A 22,897-nucleotide genomic window follows, 5' to 3' on the forward strand; every position below is an offset into this window, starting at 1 on the left:
ACACTGCAGTGAAGGTGCTGTGTGTCGCCATACAAAAAGCTGATGCCTGTGGAGTTTGTCAGACTCCAAAAAACTGAAAACATAACATCCTGGCCAGGGAAAAACAAAAGTGGGCGTAAGAAAAGGTCCTACTTATTCTGGAATTAAAATTAAAGTCCTAAATCCAGCAAAAGAGCAGGGGGTCTCTAAGGTGGGAGGAAATTATCACAGAAATGAAAATATTCCCCAACAAGCCTCCAGGTTTATAGGCCTCTTGCGGTCACAAGAAGACCGAACTCCGAAGTCTTGGGAGGAAGAGCAGCAATGTAAAAGAAAACTCTAGGGGCCATTCTAATTGCAGTGTCCTAGCATGCAGCCAAAATCAACTAGGTAACCATGCTCATGCGATTTTCTCTATGTACCTCATGTCTGGCACGATGGCGACAAAAACACTGGCCAAAGTGGGTGCTGAGCTTTATCACATGCCCTGGTGACTGTTGAAAACATTGCCAACTCAAGTCCGCTCCGAGGAAGTAATCTCAAGAGTCGCCAAACCTGTGGTAGGAAGGCCAATTAACAAATAAAACATTTGTCTTGCTCACTTTCAGAGTCACAGGAAAAGGGCAATGACAAACATTCGCCTACATTCGCAGGTACAGGGAAATGCGTGCATGGGTAGTGCCACCATTACCATTCAGCAACTTTATATTGGATGCTCGACGGCATGTTATGCCTAAACTAAAAGTTCCCAACAGAAAAAAGCTTACGGGCTGCAAGTGATCAGGCCCTCTTTATGCAAACCTTGGACTGTAGGTGCTGCTGTAAGACAAAACATTGCTGCATGAAGCTTTAATTGAATACTGTGGAGCATTAGGATTTGGTCCCACTCCCTTACCAGGTAGGACATGCCATAAGTAAGGAGGAAAGGAGATGGAAAGTAAAAGCACTAAGTGGAAAATGTTTTTCAAAAGAGAGCTCATACCTTGTCAGTAAAGAAAGAAGGCAGAAATTTCAAAAAATATGCGGGCTGCAGTACATGCACTACTTTCCAATGGCTGGTGGGAAAACTAGCATAACATTACAATAAAGACATCATATGAAACGGATAAAGAAATTGTTAAAGTTTCTAATGCAGATAGTCTGGGCTCATAATTGTTCCTGGACTTCAAAAATGACAATTTTTTATTTAGAAAAATGGCTCATGGCATACATCACAAAATGAAAAGATTCACACAAGATTGTCTACAAAAATGCTCGTTTATTAAAAAAAGAAAGTACACGAATAAGCATCAATGTGTCATACATCCATTTTATACATTAAGGCAGATCTTTTCACATGCCGGCCCCAAACGCTTTCACAAATAATTATGAACAGGAGTAACGACTGTTCACTTCTAAAAGAGAAAACAAATACAGATTTTGGCAGCTGTTCGGTAGTAACAAACAAGTAAAATGTGCGATATGTAGGGAAAAACACAGCTATGTTCTCACTTGCAGTTACTTTAATATCTCAAACTATCCCACGAACAGTAACAATGATCTTAGTTATGACATAAGAGTTAAAAAAAGTGCCTTTCAAGCACTTGTGCTGTGATAAAAAGGCACTGTAAAAACAGCACACTGGCATTGCACGGCTGTGCTATAATTTCAGTATGAAAACAAAGTAAGTTTGCTGAAGACTTCCATCATATTTTATACCCAACTACAGTTTAGTGATGATCAAACACATGGGTAACTGCCTAGAATTTCATGGAAGACCAAAAGGTGCATGTTCCATTCAGTTGTGCACTATACATTACCAAAGTGAAGTGCAAGAGGAGATTTCTTTTTACAAAAAAAATATACAAATATAAATTTGAACTTTAATAATCAAGGTGTCACCCACCCATCATTAACGTAAAAGAAGCTGCTTAGTCATCATAACATACAGGCTGAACAAGTTACAAGTCCTGTATTTTCCCTGCAATTGGCATATCTACATCACAAATATACAGAACACATTGTACTCAGAAGATTTTAAATGTTGCCTTCCAGTGGGTAGTTAAATGCTTTTCAATGGATATTACTTATAAGACCTAGTACAAGTTTACGGCCGAAAACAGATTTCCATAGGAAAGAAAGAGCATACTGTACAACATACCAAACTACTTCTTATTCCGTGGTTTTAACTCTTCTGCTGCATTACGCAGAAAAATGTAATTTTTCTTCTGTGGGTTGTAAAATTCATGCCCCTAGAAAAGAAAAGAGCCACAGTTAAGGTGACCTTCAGAGTCGACCATTGCAGACCTTAAATTTCAAAAGAGAGAAATTAACTGGGACAAGTGACAAAGCATCGCTAGCTCTTTGGAAGGCTGACCTAATGAATTTTTTTTAATGATTTTACTAGGTTCTGACTTTAAAAAAATATATACAAATCAAAGCACAATACAACGCAACAATGGAGACTTCAAAACAGTGCAGTATGGAACAAGTTACTTACCTATAACTCTTGTTCTCCAGCATGGGTCTTGCATGTTCATGAATATTCCCAGTCGCCAGGCTGGGAATCTTCGGTAAAAAGAAAGCACTAAAACTGATCTTCTCCCCTATAGCCTATCAGTGTCCTTTGGATCATACTGCCCCAAGCCAATGGCACTCTTCCTCCTAAGCTCCATGCCTGGGGACCTTCTTCAGATTTTGTAGCACACGTGAAGTGACAGCATGAACCAAGAAGAGCCATATGAGAGAAGGAGGGAGTGTTTGGATATGAATCCATGCAAGACGTATGCTGGAGAACAAGAATTGCAAATAAGTAACTGGTTTGTTCTCCAGCATGGGTTCTTGCTTGCATGGATTAACATGCTTATGAATAAGATTATACAGCAGTACATATACACAACCACCAGAGGTGGCAAGGCTCAAAGAAGCAATACACTTACCACTGGAACAGACTCAAACAGGTTACGTAGGACCGCTTGGCCGACCCGGGACTCCTCCATGCAATCCCTGTTGACAGTAGAATTTTGTAAAGGTGTGGGTAGACCTCCATGTAGCAGCCCTGTAATGTCGAGCAGGGGAAGTGTTGGGTTAGATTTTCATAGTAATGATAAATCTTCTTGACCTGGGTCAACCCCAGAACCTTTGCTTTTACTGGTAGATCATTTTTTTCTATACCTCCGAGTGGGAACCTTTTTCCACGATCTCAGAATCTTTTACTCTTTTTATGGGTGTCATTTTTAAGACTGTCCATAGTGTCTTTTAAAAGTAACCCTCTTTGACAACGTTTGGGCAATAAGTGCCTGTTGTTGCTGGGTTGCCCTAGGGGCTCCCCTTTTAACATTCTCTTGCTAACCTTGTGAGAACTACAGTTCCCAGGGGTAGAAAGGATCTTTGGATCCCTTCTACTTTTTTTTTTTAAAAGTGAAACAAGCCCCACCCACTGGAATCCCAGCAGACAATTCCATGGTCGCTCAGCCTTTCCGCACTTGCGAGGCCATTCGACAATTAATTTCTGGCATTGTCCCCACTTACATTGTGAAGTCCTTTAGCTGAACCTAAGCCTCAGCTGAAGAGCTGTCTCAAGCTCAAAACACGTGTCAGGCTTTCCTTTCTATGCTCCAAATAAATTCTTTGGAAATCATTCCTCAATCTGTACCTCTTCTTGGCGCAGAGAGGCTGGGACTCACTCGTGTTTTTCTTGGACTTTATCAGTGGTCTTGTATTGGCAGTACAACCACACCTCACAGATACCCGCTGCCTTGTTGTACCTCCCCTTCATCCTTGAGATACACAAGCGCTGTGGATTTGTGACTTTCTCTGCCAACCGTAGTTTTTGCTCACCTTAAGTAGCGTGCTGGGGAGATACATTTAAAATGAGAAAGGGGATATTTTGTAACAGCTGGTGGCAGTGAACCTTTTTATTAATTCGGTGCACCTTTACCGTGGGCTGTTGGCACAGCCCCGATAAAGGCACCCATGGGTGCTCATTTTACCAAAATGGCCCCCGTTGTAGTTTTTCGCCATTTTTGCGTTTTTTGTGCTCTCTTGATCCTTCCCCGACATCCACGGTGGGAAATTCCTTTGTGTGATTTTTTATCTTCGGCGGGAGTCCTGTGGACTCCCCTCCCAAGCTCCAGAGTTCTGTGCAGGCAGGAAACGAGGGAGGGGTCCAAATCTCTGCAGCCCTTTGTCTTGCAGCCTGAGATTCCAGTACAAACTGGAAGGCTGGCTGTCCTGAAAGGATTGCCAACTGCCCCCTCCACCTCCAAGTTTGAATGTTGTAAGACTGTTTGATTGGCTGGGTTCTTGCATTAAAGTCAGATCCTGGAAGCTGAAGAGTAAATCGGCCAATGGAACCGAAGATGAAGATTAAGAATTTGCACCTGAAACGATTTCCAGTGACCGGTGAACCTGCAGTGCAAACGGATCCTGCTGTAGCCCTTCCTTTCAATCAACCTGGGGACTTTGAAAACGACGACCCAGAGCCTGGTGAGACCCACTATACTGAAGACCTGCATTTTGAGCCATTCACGCTGTGCTGCCACCTTGCGGGGGGCTTCAATACCCCAATTCCCTGGGACCTCGAGCCATTGTGCAGTGCACGGTCTTCCAAATTTCGAATATCGCTGAAACTTTGTGGGCATCCTGCTGGATCTCCAGAGGCACGATTGCAGTCCAAAATGTCCCTCACCAGAGTGCTGGAATGTGCAAACAACGAGAATCCGACCAGCGATATTCTGTCTTCTTCTGTGCCCCTGAAAAAGGCACCAAATCCACAGAGCCGCATCCAGCTGTGAGGAAAACCTTACCTAGAGCCTTCCCAGTAATCCTTGCTGCAAAAGTCCTTCCAGTGTCTGGTCTTCTGTCTTCTTGATGAAGGAATTCAACGACAGGGTATTTGGCTGCAGATCCTGAACTCCTCCTGCTGCAAATTCTTCTTCTGCGTTGAGGTACTGTGCTGGCTTGGGTATTTACTTACCTTAAGTCTCTAGTGATTTCTAGATAGCTTTGGGGTGTTTTCTGTGATTGGGAGGCCACTCATCCAGTTCACCCAGGCCCACTGCAGAATCCTTCTAGGGCATCTTCTCTGAAGCTCCCGCACCCTCAACTAACTCTAAAATGACTTACTTGTTCTAACAGTCTTCCTTAGAAACTCTGACTTTTGCTACTTAAGAACATATCCTGACCTGCCTGTGGGACACTAGACCCTAGTGACCCACCTGCCACTGAGCACACTCATGCTCCAAGAATAAGGGAAAACCTTCTAAGAATTGGGCCTTTTGCCTAGACAAGAGAATAAGTGTTTAAAAGTGACCTACTTGCAGAAGAAGTTGGTTGGTAACTAACTCAGAGTGAACAGTTACAAAAGTAAGTACTTACCTTAGAAATGTTCAGCCATTCTGAATAGTATATGTATGGTTATTTTACTTACCGTAGTAATGTTCTACCATTCTGAAAAGAATATATTCTTTCCTTAGAAATGGTTTTGCCATTCTAATAGAAAGTAGATGTAAGGTTATTTTACTCACCTGTAAATTGGCTGGGCCTCTTTCCCAAAAGTAATGCCGTTGGCTTCACCAACTATTTCTTTCAGAGAATAGATGTATATAGATTCCCAACTGGGTCTTACTGCCCCGACTTGCTGTTAGCCTGTCCAGATTAAACTCTGTATTAGGTTTTACGTACCTAGAATAACCTCAAGTCATTCATAAAGTGTAACACTGGGTTTTGCTTTCCCTGGTCTGTTTTAGACCGACATAAAAACCGCCTGAGGTTTAATACCTGCCTTTAAGTTGCTGATAGCTCCTTTAAAAAGTATATAGATTTTACTCAGCTTGAGGTAGCTGTTTGCTATCCTAAAATAAGTTACACAAGTTATTGCTTATCTCAATCTATGTTTTACTGATCTAAAAAGTGCCTGTAATAGAATATTACATCCTTAGGTTTTACTCACCTAGTATAAGGAACAAGTTACTTACCTGTAACTGTTGTTCTCCAGCATGGGTCTGGCATGGATTCACATGCTCATGAATATTCCCCGTCGTCAGGCTGGGAATCCTCGGTAAAGAAAAAACCAGTATCAGTTTCGTTTCTGATCTGTCTTTCGTAGTAATAACCAATCACTGGTCTCTGCGTCATACTGACCACAGCCAATGACTGCCCTCTACCTAAGCACCGCCTCTGGCAGCCATCTTCAGATTTGGAAGCACGTGAAGTGGCAGTATGACCAAGTGAAGAGCCACAGAGGGGTAGGCGGGAGGGTTCGCATGTGAATCCATGCCAGACCCATGCTGGAGAACAACAGTTACAGGTAAGTAACTTGTTCCTTCTCCAGCATGGGGTCTGGCATGGATTCACATGCTCATGAATAAAGAATACATAGCAGTACACACATGCACAACCACGGGAGGTGGCAAAGGCTCAACATTAAGCAGTACATCAACTCAACATTAAGCATCTTACCTCCTCACCAGGCTCACCTCAGGCGAACAGGTTGCGCAGCACTGCTTGGCCGACCCTGGACTCCTCCCTGGAATCCCGATCGACGCAGTAGAATTTCGTGAAGGTGTGCGTCGACCTCCACGTAGCAGCCCTGCATATGTCCAGCAGGGGCACACCAGAAAGGAACGCCGTGGTAGCTGCGATCGCTCTGGTGGAATGGGCTCTCGGACGGCCAGGCAGCGGTCGGTTTGCCAACCGATGACAGTACATGATACAGCCGGAGAGCCATCTGGAAATGGAAGCCTTCGAGAGAGCCTTCCCCTGATTGACAGGTCCAAAGTTCACAAAGAGTTGTGACGTCTTCCGAAAACACTTCGTGCGGTCCACGTAGAACTTCAGCGCTCTAGCCACATCCAGCGAGTGCAAAGTCCTCTCAGCCGGCGACGAAGGCGACGGGAAGAACACAGGCAACACCAAGGGTTCGTTGAGATGGAAGTCCGACGGTACCTTGGGCATGAAGGAGGGGTGCGTCCTGAGCACTACCCTCGTGTCGTGAAAAGTCAAGTACGGGGCCTTGCAGGAAAGGGCCTGGATCTCTCCCACCCGTCGTGCGGAGGTGATGGCCACAAGAAACGCTGTTTTCCATGACAGAAACTTCAACGGGGCCGAGTGCAGAGGCTCGAACGGAGGTCCCATGAGCTTGGTCAGCACCACGTTGAGCTCCCACGCCGGGGCCGGAGCCTTCACCGGCGGGAACGATCTGAACAGTCCCTTCATGAACTCTTTCACCAGACGATGATACCACAAGGACGTCCGGCCCGTGGTTCTGGTGTATCGGGAGATCGCAGCAAGATGAATCTTGATGGACGCGTGTGCCAGTCCAGCTTTGGCCAGCGTCAGCAGGTATGGCAGTACCTGGGGAGCCGTAATCCGTAGAGGGTTAATCTTCTGTGCGTGGCACCAGACAGAGAACCTCTTCCATTTGTGTCCGTAGCATTTAAGAGTCGAGGACGCCCTGGCCTTTGCAAGAACCTCTCTGCAGTCGGCCGGTATGTCGTATCCTCCAAACTCTAGCGCTGCAGGAGCCAGGCCTGCAAGTTCAGCGATTTCGGGTCGTGGTGGAGGATGGCGCCTCCTTCCCTGGAGAGTAGATCCGCGTCCACCGGCAGCTTGATTGGCGGGGACGCTGACAAGTCCAGAAGGTCCGGGAACCATATCTGCCTCGGCCACGCAGGTGCGACGAGGATCATCCTGCACCGTGACCTCTTGAGCTGGTTGACGAGCCGGCTTAGCAGTGGCAAAGGAGGGAACGCGTAGAGGAACAGGCCCTCCCAGGGGAACGAGAAAGCATCGCCCATGCTCCTCGCCTGGGGAAACCTGCTGGCGAACCTCCGGCACTTGGAGTTCGTCGCCGTCGCGAACAGGTCGATCTGGGGTGTGCCCCACCGTCGGAAGAGGCGATCCACTAGATCCTGCCGTAGTTCCCACTCGTGGCACGAGTGCAGCTCCCTGCTGAGTGAGTCGGCGATGGTGTTTATCCCTGCCAGATGAAACGGCACCAGAACCATCCTTTGGGCGACGGCCCAATGCCACAGGTCCTGCGCCTCCTTGGACAGCGCTGGGGACCTGGTTCCGCCCTGTTTCCTGATGTAAAACATGGTGGTGGTGTTGTCGGTGAAGATCCTCACCACCTTGCCCTTGAGGGACGGAAGGAAGGACCTGAGGGCCCAGAACACTGCACGGAGCTCCAGGACGTTGATATGGAGGGACTTCTCCGTCGGGAGCCAAAGGCCTCTCGCGTGCAGGTTTTCGGTGTGCGCTCCCCACCCTTCCAGGGAGGCATCCGTGGTCACTGTCTCCTGGTGGTCTGGGGTCTGGAAGTCCATGCCCGCCGTCAGATGCGCGCGGATGCCCCACCACCGGACCGCTCGGCGGAAACTCTCGTCGAGTGTGATCCTCTCCTCGAAGCCGCCCGTCGTTTGGATCCAGCGCGCGTCCAGGAACTCCTGCAACGGGCGCATCCGGAGCCTGCTCATGGGAATGAGGTAGATGCAAGAAGACATCATTCCGAGGAGGGACTTGATGGACCTCACCTTGGCCGCGTCGGAAACCAACATCCGCTGTACCTTGCCCAGGATGGACCTGGTCCTTTCCTCCGACGGGGAGGCCAGAAGGGACACCGTCGAGCTTCACTCCCAGAAACAGTGCGTTTTGCGCGGGTACCAGGTGGGACTTGGCGTAGTTCACGGAGAATCCCAGGTCCGTGAGAAGTTGGACGGTCCTTGCCGTGTGCTCCACGGCGAGCTCCCTCGTCTTGGCTCGGATGAGCCAGTCGTCCAGGTAGGGGTAGACATGGATCCCCTCGCGGCGCACCTGCGCCGCCACCGGTGCAAGGCACTTGGTGAATACCCTGGGTGCCGACCGTAGTCCGAAGGGGAGGGCTTTGAACTGGTAGTGACGCCCTTGGACCACAAACCTGAGGAATTTTCGGTGCCCCTTTAGGATGGGAATATGGAAGTAGGCATCCTCCAAATCCAACGACGACAGGAAGTCTCCTTCCTCCAGCTGCCCCAGGACGTGCTGGAGGGTGACCATCCGGAACTTCTGCGCCTTGATGAACTTGTTCAGACGTCGCAGGTCTAGGATGGGGCGCCATCCTCCCGTCTTCTTCTTCACGAGGAAGTATCTCGAGTAAACTCCGGAGCCCCGAAGCCTCTTTGGGACGAGTTCGATGGCGCCCTTCCTGAGCATCGCCTTTGCCTCCAGGAGAAGCTGAGGGACGTGAAGCTCTTTCCTGGCCACGGGGGGGGGGGGACGCGCAGGCCCCTTCTTTGAAACTCGAGCGCGTGGCCCCGGGCTAAGGCGTCCAGCACCTAACGGTCGGTGGAGATGGACTCCCACACGCTGACGAAGCTCGCCAGCCGGCCTCCCACCGGGGTGCTTCGGTGGGGGCCCGACCCCACGGCCGGTTCAATCCTGTTTCGACGAGGCTTTGCCGCCTTGACCTCCTTGGCGACGACGGCGGGGTCCGCCAGACTTGCCTCGTCCTCTGTAGGCCTCCTGAGACGACGAGCGGGCCGCTTGACGGTAGGTGGAGAAACCGCCGCCGGATTCTTTGGAGGCGCCCTTGCCTCCGCTGCTCCGAAAGGGCGTCGGTCGTTGCTGCAGAACCCCAAGGGCCCGGGCCGTCTCAGTGTCCGCTTTAATGGCCTGAAGGGAATCGTCCACTGTTTTCCCAAACAGGTTGTTCCCATCGAACGGCATGTCCAGGACTCTGGTCTGTACATCTTGACGGAAGTCCGTAGCCTTGAGCCATCCACGCCGCCTAAGGCACACGCCGTTGCCCAACTGGCGAAACCCAGTGTCGGCGATGTCCGTCGCAATAGTGATGGCGTGGTCCGACGCCACCTCACCTTCCTCTGTAGGATCTCCAGGGCATCCGCCCTCTTGTCGTCCGGTAGGAAGTCCAGCAGGGGAGCCAGTTTGTACCATAGCTCCCTGTCGTAGCGGGCCACGATAGCCAAGGCGTTGGCCGCTTTAATCGTCGTCGCTGCAGACGAGATGACCCTGCGTCCCATAGCGTCCAATTTCTTTCCCTCGCCGTCCGGTGGGGAAGTCGACGTGGAGGCCGCACCCCCCCCCCCCCGCTTTCTTCCTGGCCGCCGCGGAGACGACAGAGTCCGGGGTAGGCTGCGCCCGGAGGCACAGGGGGGCCGCGTCCGGGACCCGGTACTTCTTCTCGTACCGGTCTCTTCTAGCTGGCGTCGTGGAAGGGTTCTTGAGGAGGGTGAGGCCCTCATCCCAAATGTCGTCCAGTAGAGGCACCGCGAGGACCGTCTTCCTCTTGGCCTCGCGCCGTTGATAAAGGAATCCTTCCTTTTTCTTCTCCTCAGGGCAGAGTTGGAAAAGCTCGGATGCCCTGGCGATCATGGAGTGGAACGATCCAATCTCGTCGGGCGGAGAAGCCCTGGTGGGAGGTGACGACGGTAGATCCTCGTCGTCCGTACCCGTCGCTGCCGTGTCAGTCCCCGTATCATCCCCTCGGGTGGACGGGGAGGAGGGCTGGACGGGGCGCGACGGCTGAAAAGGAGGTGGAGGGTGAATCCTCCTTTTCTTGGGCGGGGGAACTCCCGGTTCAGGATCCCCCGACGGGAGAGGTTCCTCCGTCGGCAACGGTAGTCTCGTCCTTATCTCTGAGCATAAGGACTGTATAGCCAACAAAATGGCCGCCGAGTTGTCTTGCGGCGCTGGCAGAGGGGAATCCGACGGGCGATCAGGGGCCCCGTCGGCACCCTCGACGATGTCGTCGTCACCTGCGTCGGGATCCATCCCGAAGGGCCGGTCTTCTTCCACGCCAAGGCCGTGGCTTAAGACCTCGATCAGCTCTTCCTCCGAGGTTGAGGCCGAATCTACGACGACGCCCTGCCCCCCCTTTTTCTTCCCCGCCAGGGATTTCACGGGGGTCCTATCGATGGGCACAAAAGAGGACTCCCTCCGAGGTGGCAGGGAGACTGAGCCCCGAGGTCGCCACCACTGGTGTAGCCTCCACAAGCTGAGCCAGGGCCGCCGCGCCAGTATCGATAGAGGGCTTGGCCGGATGGATTAAGGCCTTCACCACCTTAGGTGCGCTCACCGCCTTATCCTTGAGGGGGGGGACACTGCCTCGCTCCCCCTCCGATGGGGCCTTCGAGCTCGACCGGGGCCTCTCCAGGAGCTTCGCCGGGTGCTCGCCCTTCCTCTTACCCGACCCAGAGCGTTGGCTCGTGGCTGAAGGTGCCGGGGAGGGTGCGCCCTGCCTGGCGCCCGTAGAGCCCGACCGTTCGGCGCTCCCGGTGCCAGCGGACTCGCGGTGCTTGGCCGGATGGATTAAGGCCTTCACCACCTTAGGTGCGCTCACCGCCTTATCCTTGAGGGGGGGGGACACTGCCTCGCTCCCCCTCCGATGGGGCCTTCGAGCTCGACCGGGGCCTCTCCAGGAGCTTCGCCGGGTGCTCGCCCTTCTTCTTACCCGACCCAGAGCGTTGGCTCGTGGCTGAAGGTGCCGGGGAGGGTGCGCCCTGCCTGGCGCCCGTAGAGCCCGACCGTTCGGCGCTCCCGGTGCCAGCGGACTCGCGGTGCTTGGCCGTGTGTTGGACCCCCGTCGCCGGGGCGTCCTCAAAGGTCTTAGAAGCCCGCTCGGATTTCTTCCTCTTCTTCTCGCCTGACGGGCTCTTCCCTTCCAGCCATTTGGCAAGACGTTGATGGCGGTCCTTCATGGTCCGCTCCGACATGTTGCCGCAAAACGCACAGTCCTTCTCCAAGTGCGTCTAGGGCAGATCCTGAACAGCTTTCCGGGCGTCGAGCTTCCCTTCTCCTGGGCCATGTCCGGGCCTGAGAAACTTCTGGAGTCCTCCAAAAGCGTAGCTCGACGAAATCTTCACCCTTGAGGGGCGCAGACGAATCCGACACGGGTCCCCGTTGATCGGATGGAGAGTCGGTGGAGCTTGAGGCTCTTTTGACCGAAAAAACGAAGTTTTTGAGAAAAAACGTGAAAAAATAGCACTAACGCTCGAGAGCAATAGCACGAGGATCCCAACACATGAACGTGCGGTAAAAATCTGAAGATGGCTGCCAGAGGCGGTGCTTAGGTAGAGGGCAGTCATTGGCTGTGGTCAGTATGACGCAGAGACCAGTGATTGGTTATTACTACGAAAGACAGATCAGAAACCAAACTGATACTGGTTTTTTCTTTACTGAGGATTCCCAGCCTGACGACGGGGAATATTCATGAGCATGTGAATCCATGCCAGACCCCATGCTGGAGAACTGTGGGTTATCACAAAATGTATAGGTTTTTACAGTACCTACAATAAGTGTTCCACTATTCACAAAAGGTATATTGTCCAGTTGGCTTACTAAGTGATTTCTTGCTGAGCGTCACAGAACAACTGCTAGGGTCTACTACCCTTCTATTACTGAAAGTAATCTAAAAAGTAACTATTGGTTTTACTCCCCAAGAGTAGGTGTGACCTATACTGAATTTGTTGGATAAGATCGAACTTCCCTAGAACTCCTGTTGGGTCTTCCAAATTAGGTTATATGCTTTGGTCTTTGTATCTTCAAGCATAGTATTGTGTTTTTCTATGTGTTTATATGATATGTGATAATACTTATTTCCCCCAAGATTTATATGGGCCTACTTGTATTTAAATGAACCATTTATTTTTCCAGTACATAGTGTTTCTTTGGACCACTTGTATTACAATTTCTTTGTACTGATTCTACAGTCCTCTCTCCCTCCTAAAATAAGCCTGGCTGCTCCGTCTTCTGCTACCCTGAACTCAGGCGGTACAGCCTTATACTAAGAGTGGAGTCTTGCACTGCCTCGGTTGAATGGTTTTACTAAGCCTTTAGTTGGACTTCAGAAAAATGGTCCTAAAAGGAACACCAGAGAGAAATGCCATATGGAAGTCTTAGACAGAGCCTTCCCGTGTCCAACAGGACCAAAATTGACAAAAAGATAATAAGTTTCCTGAAAGTCTTTAGTGCGTGCCATGTAGAACTTGAGGGCACGAGCAACGTACAGCTTATGCAACGCCGCCTCAACAGGTGTAGAAGGGTTCGCGAAGAACACTGGCAAAACCAAAGGCGCCTTGAGGTGAAAGTCGAATGGAACCTTTGGCCTCAAGGTGGGATGAGAGTGCAGAACCACCTTAGCATGGAAGGACAAATACGGCTGCTTGCAGGAGAGCACCTGAATCTCCCCGACCCACCTGGTGGACGTAATCGCCACTAGGAAAGCGGTCTTCCACAGTAGAAACTTTAAAGGGACACGATGCATTGGTTCAAATGGCAGGCCCATCAGTTTAGACAAGTCCACATTCAGTTCCCAGGGCAGGAGCCTTCACTGGTTGAAAAGTCCTGAAGAAACCCTTGAGGAACTCTGACGAGACTTTGCGACCAGAGGGAGAGCTTGCCTGCAGCCACCGGTTATGGCAGCTAGATGAACGATGGAGGCGTGAGCCAGACTAGAGCAGTTATGCACAGCGGCATGGTCTTCGGCGATGCACCCTGCACTACACCGTGAAGCACTTCCATTTGTGCCTGTAGCAAGAAAACAGAGGGAGCTGTGGCTTTGGCCTGGATTTTTTTGCATTCTAGCGGCAGGAAATAGTGCCCATACGATAGGGTTGCATGAGCCAGGCAGTGAGGCTCAGTGATGCTGGGTTGTGGTGCAGGATTGTTCCGTTTTCTCTGGAGAGAAGGTCGGGAAGTGGAGGCAGCTGGATGGCTGGAACCACTGACAGATGGAGAAGGTCAGAGTACCTGATCTGCCTCAGCCACACTGTTGCAATGAGGGCCATCCTGCAATGGTAATGTCCGAGTGTGTTGATCACACGTAACGGCAGTGAAATCGGAAGGAAGGAGTACAGGAAGAGCCCATTCCAGGGGAATGAGAAAGGCATCCCCCAAACTCCTCGGCTGAGGATATCTGATGCAAACTGCCAGCAGTTGGAGTTGGCAGGTGTCGCAAAGAGGTCAATCTGGGGTAGACCCCACTCGCTGAAGAGATGAGACACCTGCGCTTGTTGAAGCTCCCAACTGTGACAGGACCACAGCTGCCTGCTGAGATAGTCCACAATGGTGTTCTTGACACCTGCCAGGGGAAATGGGACGAGGAACATGTCCTGAAGAATGGCCCAACGCCATAGGGACTGGGCTTCCAAGGAAAGAGAGGGGAGCACATCCTGCCCGCTTTATGGATGTAAAACATGGTGGTGGTGTTGTCCGTAAAGATCTCAACCACCTTCCCCTGTAGCCACCTAGCGTCTAGGAATTCCTGAAGGGGCTGTATCTGGAGTCTGCAATAGGGAACCAGATGGATGCAGGAGGACATCTTGCCCAACAGAGATCTGATGGACCGGACTGTTGCGATGGACACTGTCAACAGCCGTTAAACCTTCGCTAGGATGGCTTTCACCCTCTCCTCCGAGGGGGTAGACAAGACAAAAGATAGTGTTGAGCTGGGCGCCCAGGATCAAACTAGGTGAGCAGGGGGTTGTGTGGGTGTCCCTTGCATACATTAAAGGGAAAGCGGAGAACAGATGAACAGATTCCCAAAAAGCTCCAGTTTCAAAATGCGACCAAGTCGGCTTTGCAAGTTTGAAACTCAATCTTTTCATGTACATTTTTTTAATGTAGATCCCAAAATAAGATACTTTATTAAAATAAATGTCAGGATGGTAGAAGGCCTAACTTGCCCAATGCGGAGGTGGGCTCTCCCTACCTGAATAAAACTAAGGAAAGTCTGAATCCAACAGTTCAACTTAAAAGTCTGTGTCCAAAACCTAGACTTGCCCTCACAACTGCTAACCAACGTGTAGTTATGTCAAAATCAAAAGAAAACGTTTTCACTCAAGTTCAGAACTTCGCCCAGCTTGCAGCCTTCTTTCAGTTCCCTTTCCCTAAGTATAAGAAAATTCCACAAAAAAGTTTCAATATTCCCTTTTTTCAGTTCACGGTGATGTAGTTCCAAACCAATTCTCGGGGTTTCCTTCCCCAAGTTACAAGCAACACAGTTCATAGAAAACAAAAAGGCATTGAGGCTTCGTTCACAAGACCACACAATGCAGCTCCTTAAATCTCAGAGTTCACCTTCCCAAGACTTTATCTTCACGATCACAATGTCTTTAAATTTCCAATATGTAGGGCTTACTGGTCTAGGCGCAGTTGTCTGATCAAACGGTCCACCCATCACAGGTCGCGCAACCAGGATCCCAGACTCTTGGCTTCAATGTGTACCTTTACAATCTTTTGGCTTTTCCTCAGCAGCCTCTTAAATCTGCCACCAGTTGTCAGACATCCTTTCCAGTCTTTGGCCTAGTCACTCTCCATTATTCACAAAAGTTCAGTTAAGGGTGTTTTACTCACACCCACGTTCTTATGACTGTCACACTTGTGCCCTTTTCTCCAATTAATTTTCCCCTGGGCATTGGGAATATCCATTTGGTTTACTTGATTTATTCCATTCAACACTTAGGATGCTCAATCTCAATGTTTCAGTCAATTCAGCGTTCGGTGTTCAGTAGGCATTCATGCCGCTTAATTATAAAGTTCCATTCAGTGCGGGATTCAATATGCATTGGTTTTGATGTTTTTAAAGTTCCATTCCCTTCAATAAGTATTGGTTTTGCTTGATTTTTTAAGTTTCATTCAATTAGATATTCAATAAACATTAGTTTTGTTTGATATTAAAGTTTCATTCATTCAGTATTCAATATATGTTTGTAGGAGCGCCCCAGTGTACACATGTCCTCCCCGACACTCACCGGCTTGTGGCTTCTTCCGTTCGGTGGTTCCCTCTCCTTCACTGTGGCGACCGCGAAACTCACCCTTTTGCACTCCTTTCGCCCACCGCATGTCTCTCTTCATGCGCCGGCGACCGGAATGCTGCTTTCCGGACTCAGAAGGTGTCCTCGCTCTCTAGCAGCTCCTGCTGCTGAACATGGGTCACAGATGCTCCCAGATTGACAACGCTTTCACAGCCCACTGGCTTTGTAAGTGTTCTGGGCAGTCTGCTGGCTTCCTGGCTCCTCGTCCGGTCCCACCAGGGCTGCCTCCTCAGGAGCATGGCGCCCTACTGGTTTATTCCACTAAGGCCTCCCGATTGCTCCCTGCTCTGCTCTACCAGTCTCTTTTTATACACCTGCAGCCCCATGGCACGCTGCAGGTGTGGGTCTTCAATGCGACTTGCCTAACCATAATTACGGGAACATGCCTGACGCTTACAGCGCCCTGCAGGCATCTGCCTCGTCCCAGTACCAAAGCAGTGAAAGTGTGTAGTGTACATTACTCTTAGTTGCCTCTTCACCTCAGTACTGTTGAGGGATATATTGCAATAACCCATAAAGGTCAGGGGAGGGTTTGGTTGAGTCGCGACAGGATAATGGGGATACCATGTCTTGCCTAAGGGACCGCACTCCCAGTTCCTAAGGACCTTCCACTCAGCTGATCCTCCCTTGCTTCTCCACCCCCAGGGACGGGATCCAAGAACGATAGTGTTAGGCAAGATTGTATGCAGTACCCTTTAGGTGCACTACAATAACCTTGACCTCCTGGCAATAGGGACCCAATCTTTGGTATAAGTCTGAACTACACAGGTTGCTAGTGTGGTCAAGCAGCCAGGCTTATCTCAAGAGGGGTCAATGTAAGCAGTAATGTTGTGACACAGTTTCACAATGCAGTTATCCAAATAAGCACTTACACTTTTGATAAAACAATTAATTTATTTCACAGTCAATTACATATGCCTTCTTCAGAAAGGGAGCAAAACATGTAACACTTAAATATGCTTCAAAACACACTCTTAGTTTCTCTAAAACAGATGATACCCATTGAGGATGGCACACAGACACGTCCTACACCCTCAGGTGACTTACGATGGTTGGGACACTGTGGACATTGATTAATCACTGGTACATTTAGAGCAATACTGAGGTTGGTGGAAAAGATAGAATAGAGGAATAAAACAAAGGTTAACAAATGATTCATAAACTGGCAAGTACTTTTAAAAACCTTCCTAAGCAGGGTAAGTTAACCCTTTCCTGGGGGAAAGGCTAAAGCACAGAGTCAGAGGTAAGAGTTAAGAAGAGTCACTCAGGGAGCCAGGACAGCCAATGTTAATTGCACAATGTCAAGGGGAGCTGAAGATCTTTGCGGGTAGGCAAAAAGTATTGCACAATGTTTGTAGAAATGTTTGTTGAAAATAGAACACTTGAAGGGCCACAAGCTGGGAGGCTTGTGAGGGGCAAAGCTTTAGCAACTCTGCAAGGTAACCAAGACAGGACTCAACTGAGAGAAAGTAAGGCTACACAACAAGAGGCAAGTTCTACTAGACTTTACAGTACCTCTGGTTAGGAGAAATGGTTCCAGCTGGCTTCTCTTCCTGTACAGCTCTGCAGATCCGGTTGTTCCTGAGCCTGTCGTGGTGACAAGAGGGAGGACGTCTGGGGACTCCTGCTCTGCAATGGGACAGTCAGCGGCAGCAATGGGCAAACTTCAATTCAGCAGCCCTTCAGTGTTTCAGCTCTTCGCGTCAGACAGCAAATAGCAACACTGTGGATCTCGGATACTACTTCAGACTTTCCTTACTTCTGGGGTCCAGAACTCTGTTGAGGTGGCTCAGGCTTGGTCAGTCCTGCATCAGGGAAGTCCAGAGAATCTTCCTGGCACTCGGGCCCGACTTAAAAGCAATGCAGACAATCTGGTGGTCCTCTCCCTTGCTCTTCGATTCCAGCAGCAACTGCAGTGGAAACGCAACCAGCTTCGAGAGGATGTTCAGGCGGCTTACTTTGAAGTTAATCGGTCCCATCAACGCAAAGGGAGAAATCGTCATTGCAGGGATTTTCTAGTGGAGGCGAATTCAGAGCTTCAGCACAGCAGCAGGGTTTCACCGGGAAAACCAACAGTCCAGGAGATGCAGCAGGCGTCTCTTCCAAGTTCTTCTTCAGATTCCTTCGTCCAGTGGTCGACTCAGCCTTCCAAGCCAACCCCTCCCCCCTTATGCAGGTTTCTTCCATTCCTTCCAGCCTAGCTGTCAATCACACAGCAGAGTGGCTGTCCTTGCCGAACAGCCGGCCGGCCAATTACCTTTGGTTGCATTCCTGTAACCAAGGGGATTAAGCATTGGGAGTTTCGGGCAGCTCCCTCACTTCCTGCCCCTGCCAGACATACTGGAGCCAGAGGTGGGCTACACTCGTGAATCCGGCCAAAGACAAAGCGGACAAAGAGACCAAACCTGATTTGGCGCGCAGGGTAAGAAGGACCTTTCCAACAGAAAATGGTGAAAAAAGAAGAACAGGGCCATTTTGACTGCGAACGCAGCCCATGGTAAAAACATACAATGGTAGTAAAAAGTAAACCACTGCCACCAGCCATTAATTGTAGAAAGGGTAACATAAAATTGTTACATGAGAAACTAGACCAAGCAAAACCCCTCCACACCCTATGGTAAAATACTGTGTCTAGAAAGTTACAAAAAGTAAGTTAAGTAAATTTCACTTTACTGCTCCTGTAAACAGTAGTTTCACCAAGATCAGGTATTTAAACCTTTGGGAAGGAACTCTAAGAGACGTCCCTGTGCCACTGCACTGAAGGTGTGCTGTGTGACACAACGTAAAGATGATGCCTATGGAGTTTGTCAGACTCCAAAGTCAAAAGAAACAGAATAAATCACATAATCACATGAGAGATAAAAAGTGAAGTCCATCCAAAAGAGCTGGGGTTCTCTAAGGTAGAAGGGAATTAGCACATTTCTGAGAATTCTCCCCAACAGATGGCCTTTCCCAGGCCACATGAGAAGAGGACGGAGGGGATCTAGGCGTGAGAATACCTTCAGGTTTCTCACAGTATATGGAATTGCTACAAGCTTCTTTGTAGTAGACTTGATTAGTTCAGTTTAGAGCAGTATGTGACATGCACTGGTTTGCAAATCACAGACCAGAAAAGAAGAGTTCCTTATTGCTTTCCCTAAATACCGGAGCTAAACAAATACATAACAGTACAATCCCAGAAGAGAAAGGCTGTGTCTTGGGAATGACAAACCTTATTTGAAAAAGGTTAATTGAGGGCAGTTGTTTATGCATTTTACTACAATGTAGGCAAAGGCTAACTGCTGTCTGAACCTTGATGCAAATTCTAGGAGTGTTGCACCAGTAAATGGTAGTTGATAAAATAAAGGCGAGAAAAGGCTAGTCAGAGATGGGAAAGTTTGCAAATCATTCCATTAAAATGCAGACCAAGCAATCAGTTTGTAAAAAGGTTGGTGAGAGTATTGTTTTATCTTACCTTGGACCAATCATAGCTGGATGCATATGCAAATATGTTTCCATTGTTATTGAAAGCACAAGCAGATATTGGTTGATCTAACTGCTCCGATGTTTTCAGTTTTGTCCGGGCATCTTTATCCCAAAAGCTGAACCTTCCATCAGAACCGACGGTTGCTAGAGTGCCATGGACTGGATGAAACGCTATGCCATTCACCTGGGCAAGCAAGCAAAACAAATCAATGGTAGATTAGAAACAGGTGTAGTAAATAGATGTTACTGAAATAGGCAATTTGAAAATAAGCATATTATCAAAGCAGAAACAAAAAGGATGTATCAGATAAAAAAATGAATTTGATGCTGATATTATATTCCCATGTTAAAAGGATGTATATTTGTTGTGAATGTGATGTTCATGCAGTATGTATGTTTATGTGCATACCAACAGAGCAATGTTTAAACTCCTGACTCAGAAGGCATCTTTCTTGCAATAAAAAAGAAGATTACAACATACACGTTGCCACACAGTGATGATAAAATCATCATCAAAGAGAGTTGTCTGAGTGAAGTTCACAATGAATGCTTGGATACAATTTGTATTTTGTTCATTTATCGAGCGCACCAAGCCCTGAGGAATCTGGGTGCATTAACTTGCATAAGGATTGGTTACATGTTACAATAAATTACAAGAGGTTATATAGAATGAGAGGTTACAGCAATACATACATTGATTTACACAAGGCTACATGAATGCGGGTTACACGAGGTTACATGAATGCGGGTTACATGGGTAAATACAGGTAGGTGAAGTGAATCAGATTCAGTTCAGTGCAGAATATAGGAAAAAACAGTCGTCAGGTTATTAATTCTCTTGTGTCGAGAGCCAATGGTTTGGATCTTAGTGTTAAGGGAAGGGAGTTCCACAACTTTGCTGCTCGTACTGGGAAGTTACTACCTCCTGCAGTTTGAAACGCGGGATCTTGAGACAATAATACTGTACAGCTGTGGTAGGGCTAACTCCACTCCATCTCTTCTGCAAATGTCAACACAACTGTAACCAAGAATATGATCTGTAACTAACTGTATTCAAGAATATGTTCTGTAACTATGAAACAAAAAGAATGTCTGTAACTAGCGCCACGATGCCCCCGGGCTGTTGCACGCTTAACAAATGTGAAACAATAACTAAAAAATAAAAATTAAATAGGGCGATCTGAAATGTTTCTAGAAATGTGGTTGGTAAGGTATCTGGGTGCTTTGTTAGCGAGACACATGTGTCAAGGATATGGTTTGGAGGGAAATTCTTTGTTTGATCGATAGCCAGCTCAGGTTCCGTCTTGATGCAGAGATGTGATCTGACCTGGTAATGTTTAGTGCTGATCTGATGGCATTGTTTTGTACTACTTGCATCTTTTTCAGGTTTTGTTGGTTGGTTCCAACATAGAGCGCATTTCAGTAGTCTAGCTTATATAAGACTAGTGCTCTGGCTAGAGTTATGCTGTTGGAAGTCGTGAGAAATGGTCTGCAAGCTGTGATTAACTTACATGTGTAGGCCGTTGAGGAAGCTATCACATTCGTTTGTCTAGATAGGTTCAGCATTGAGTCAATGTAAATGCCTAAAGTTTTTACAGCCTTTGAGAAATTGGATGTTGTTACCATCAATGTTAAAGGAGTTGAACTGATCGTCAAAATTATTGAGTTTGGATGGTGGGCCCAAGAGGAGTAATTTTGTCTTGTCATCTTTCAGACAAAGTCCATGCTTTGCACACCAGGCTTGGATGATGCTGTAAATGTCATTCAATGCTTTAGAGTCAGTAGCATAGACACCAGTGAGAGGGATGAGTATTTGGGTGTCATCGGCATAATTAGTGTAGGTGACACCCAAATAGTCAAGATCACCAAACAGTGTTTTTGTGAACACATTATAAAACGTGGGGGAGACACACGATCCTTGGGGGACTCAACATATGACTGGTGCTGATTGTGCTGAGGCCAAGGGTGCGAAAACCCTCATTGTTCTATTGTTGAAGAATGATTGGATCCAACTATTAGCTTTGTCTGAGAAGTGTGCTGCTGAGGAGGGGTGGTTGCAGAGGACCTCGTGGTTTACTAAGTCAAATGCAGCTGACGAATCTAATAGTAGAAGGAGGGCTAGTTTGCCTTTGTCGTTGAGGTTTTCAATTTGGGTCGTAAGGTCGATCAGCGGCGTTTCCGCCCCATGTTTAGGTCTGAAACCGGAGTGCCTAAATCCAAGGAGGTCGTTTGCTTCTAGGTGTTCTTGGATCTGCAGGTAGGCTGCTCTGTCCAAGATTTTCAGAAGAAATGGCACTGTGGTGATGGGTCTATAGTTCTTGGGGATATTGGGGGAAAATGTTTTTTTTTTCTTTTTTAATAAGTGCGAGGACCCAGGCGTATTTTAGGTTGTTCGGGATTGTGCTCGTTTCAAAAGAGGCGTCGATGAAGAAAGTGATGAATGGCGCCAGGTCATTGGCTGCCTCTGATGACTGGGGCAGGGCAAATGTCACCCTGGCATTTCGAGGGTTTTAATTTAGAGATTAAATCCTCGACTTCTTTGATTGAAAGGAGGGAGAAGTTGAATGTGTTATGATTGGACATGGGAGGGGGCATTGGTGAAGTCGGCTGGGCGTTGTCTGGTGACAGGCTTAGTTTATTAGCTTCAATTTTCTCTTGAAGCATTGTGATTTTTCCTAATAAGGCTTTCAGGATGTTAGCACACCAGGTAGCATCTTTTGTGAATAGGTGGTGAGGTGGGTGTTTCAAGCTCTTTGAGAATGTTGGAGTTCTTTCGTGCTAGATTTGGCATTTATGATGCGATTGTTCCAAGTGTCTTTTTTATGCCTGTAGGATAGTCTCTTTATCATTGAGGGAAGCCAGTATAAAGTTGTTTTTGTAAGTGACTGTAGGGAGGCTCTTCCATATGGCTTTTGCATTTCTTTTTGATTTTGCGTAGGGACCTGAGGTGAGGAGTGAATCACGAGTAAAGGTGGTCTCTGGGTTTAGCTTTGCGTGGTTTTAATAGAGCTAATGTGTTGATTGATGGCCTTGAGTAGTGTGTGATTGTAAATGTCTACCATGACAGTAGGATCAGAGTATGCAGGAGGAGGGGGTCAGGGGGCAGTGAGAATGGGCTGCAACAGTGGAAGTAGTTTCTCTGCTGTTATGTTGCAGTTGTTTCTTGTGCATAAAGCAAGGGCTATGTTTTGCTGGTTGGGCTGATTTGTTTCCTTCATGGTGAATGTGATAAGATTGTCTGTCGAGGCACATGGTGTGTTGGCAAGTATATTAATGTCGCAATTGATGTCGACCAGCCAATCTAACGTCCTTCCTTTGTCATGCGTTGGCTCCATGATGTGGTGATTGAAGCCTAGTTCGGAGATCGAATTGGCAATGTTTAGTGCCTAATGATCTTTAGGGTCTTGGAAACCCAGGTTAAGATCACCCAGTAAAATAATTTGGGATCCTGGCTTAATGTTGGTGGTAAGGATAAGAGTGATGTCCTCTTCGAATGTGGAGGGAGGGCCCTGGTGGTCTATTGAAAAGATGAATAGTAATAGTGTGGGATGCTGAGATAGGTAGATTAATGGATATTAGTTCAGCTGACTTGATCAGGTTGCTGGGCATGAGTCTGATTCCTAAGGTTGTTTTGGCTATGAATGCGATGCCTCTGCCTTTAG

General features: G+C 48.2%; 1 protein-coding gene across 2 annotated transcripts in view; it reads right to left on the bottom strand.

Annotated features, from left to right (window-relative positions):
* Positions 1-1,217: 1,217 nt before the first annotated feature.
* The window catches only part of RAE1 (ribonucleic acid export 1), a 340,130-nt gene continuing 318,450 nt past the window's right edge, over positions 1,218-22,897 (bottom strand). Inside the window, exons 11-13 of one of the 2 annotated variants that reach the window (XM_069651101.1) lie at positions 19,225-19,419; positions 2,120-2,210; positions 1,218-1,373 (exon numbers count right to left, since the gene is read on the bottom strand). In XM_069651101.1, coding sequence (XP_069507202.1) covers positions 2,124-2,210; positions 19,225-19,419 — 282 coding nt within the window. In that variant the 3' untranslated portion in view covers positions 1,218-1,373; positions 2,120-2,123. Of the gene's footprint in view, positions 2,211-19,224; positions 19,420-22,897 lie in introns of both variants that reach the window. The other variant, XM_069651100.1, reaches the window with a different exon arrangement.

The sequence above is a fragment of the Ambystoma mexicanum genome, chromosome 3p (genome assembly GCF_040938575.1).
Source record: "Ambystoma mexicanum isolate Mex_15411 chromosome 3p, UKY_AmexF1_1, whole genome shotgun sequence".
Classification (NCBI taxonomy): domain Eukaryota; kingdom Metazoa; phylum Chordata; class Amphibia; order Caudata; family Ambystomatidae; genus Ambystoma; species Ambystoma mexicanum.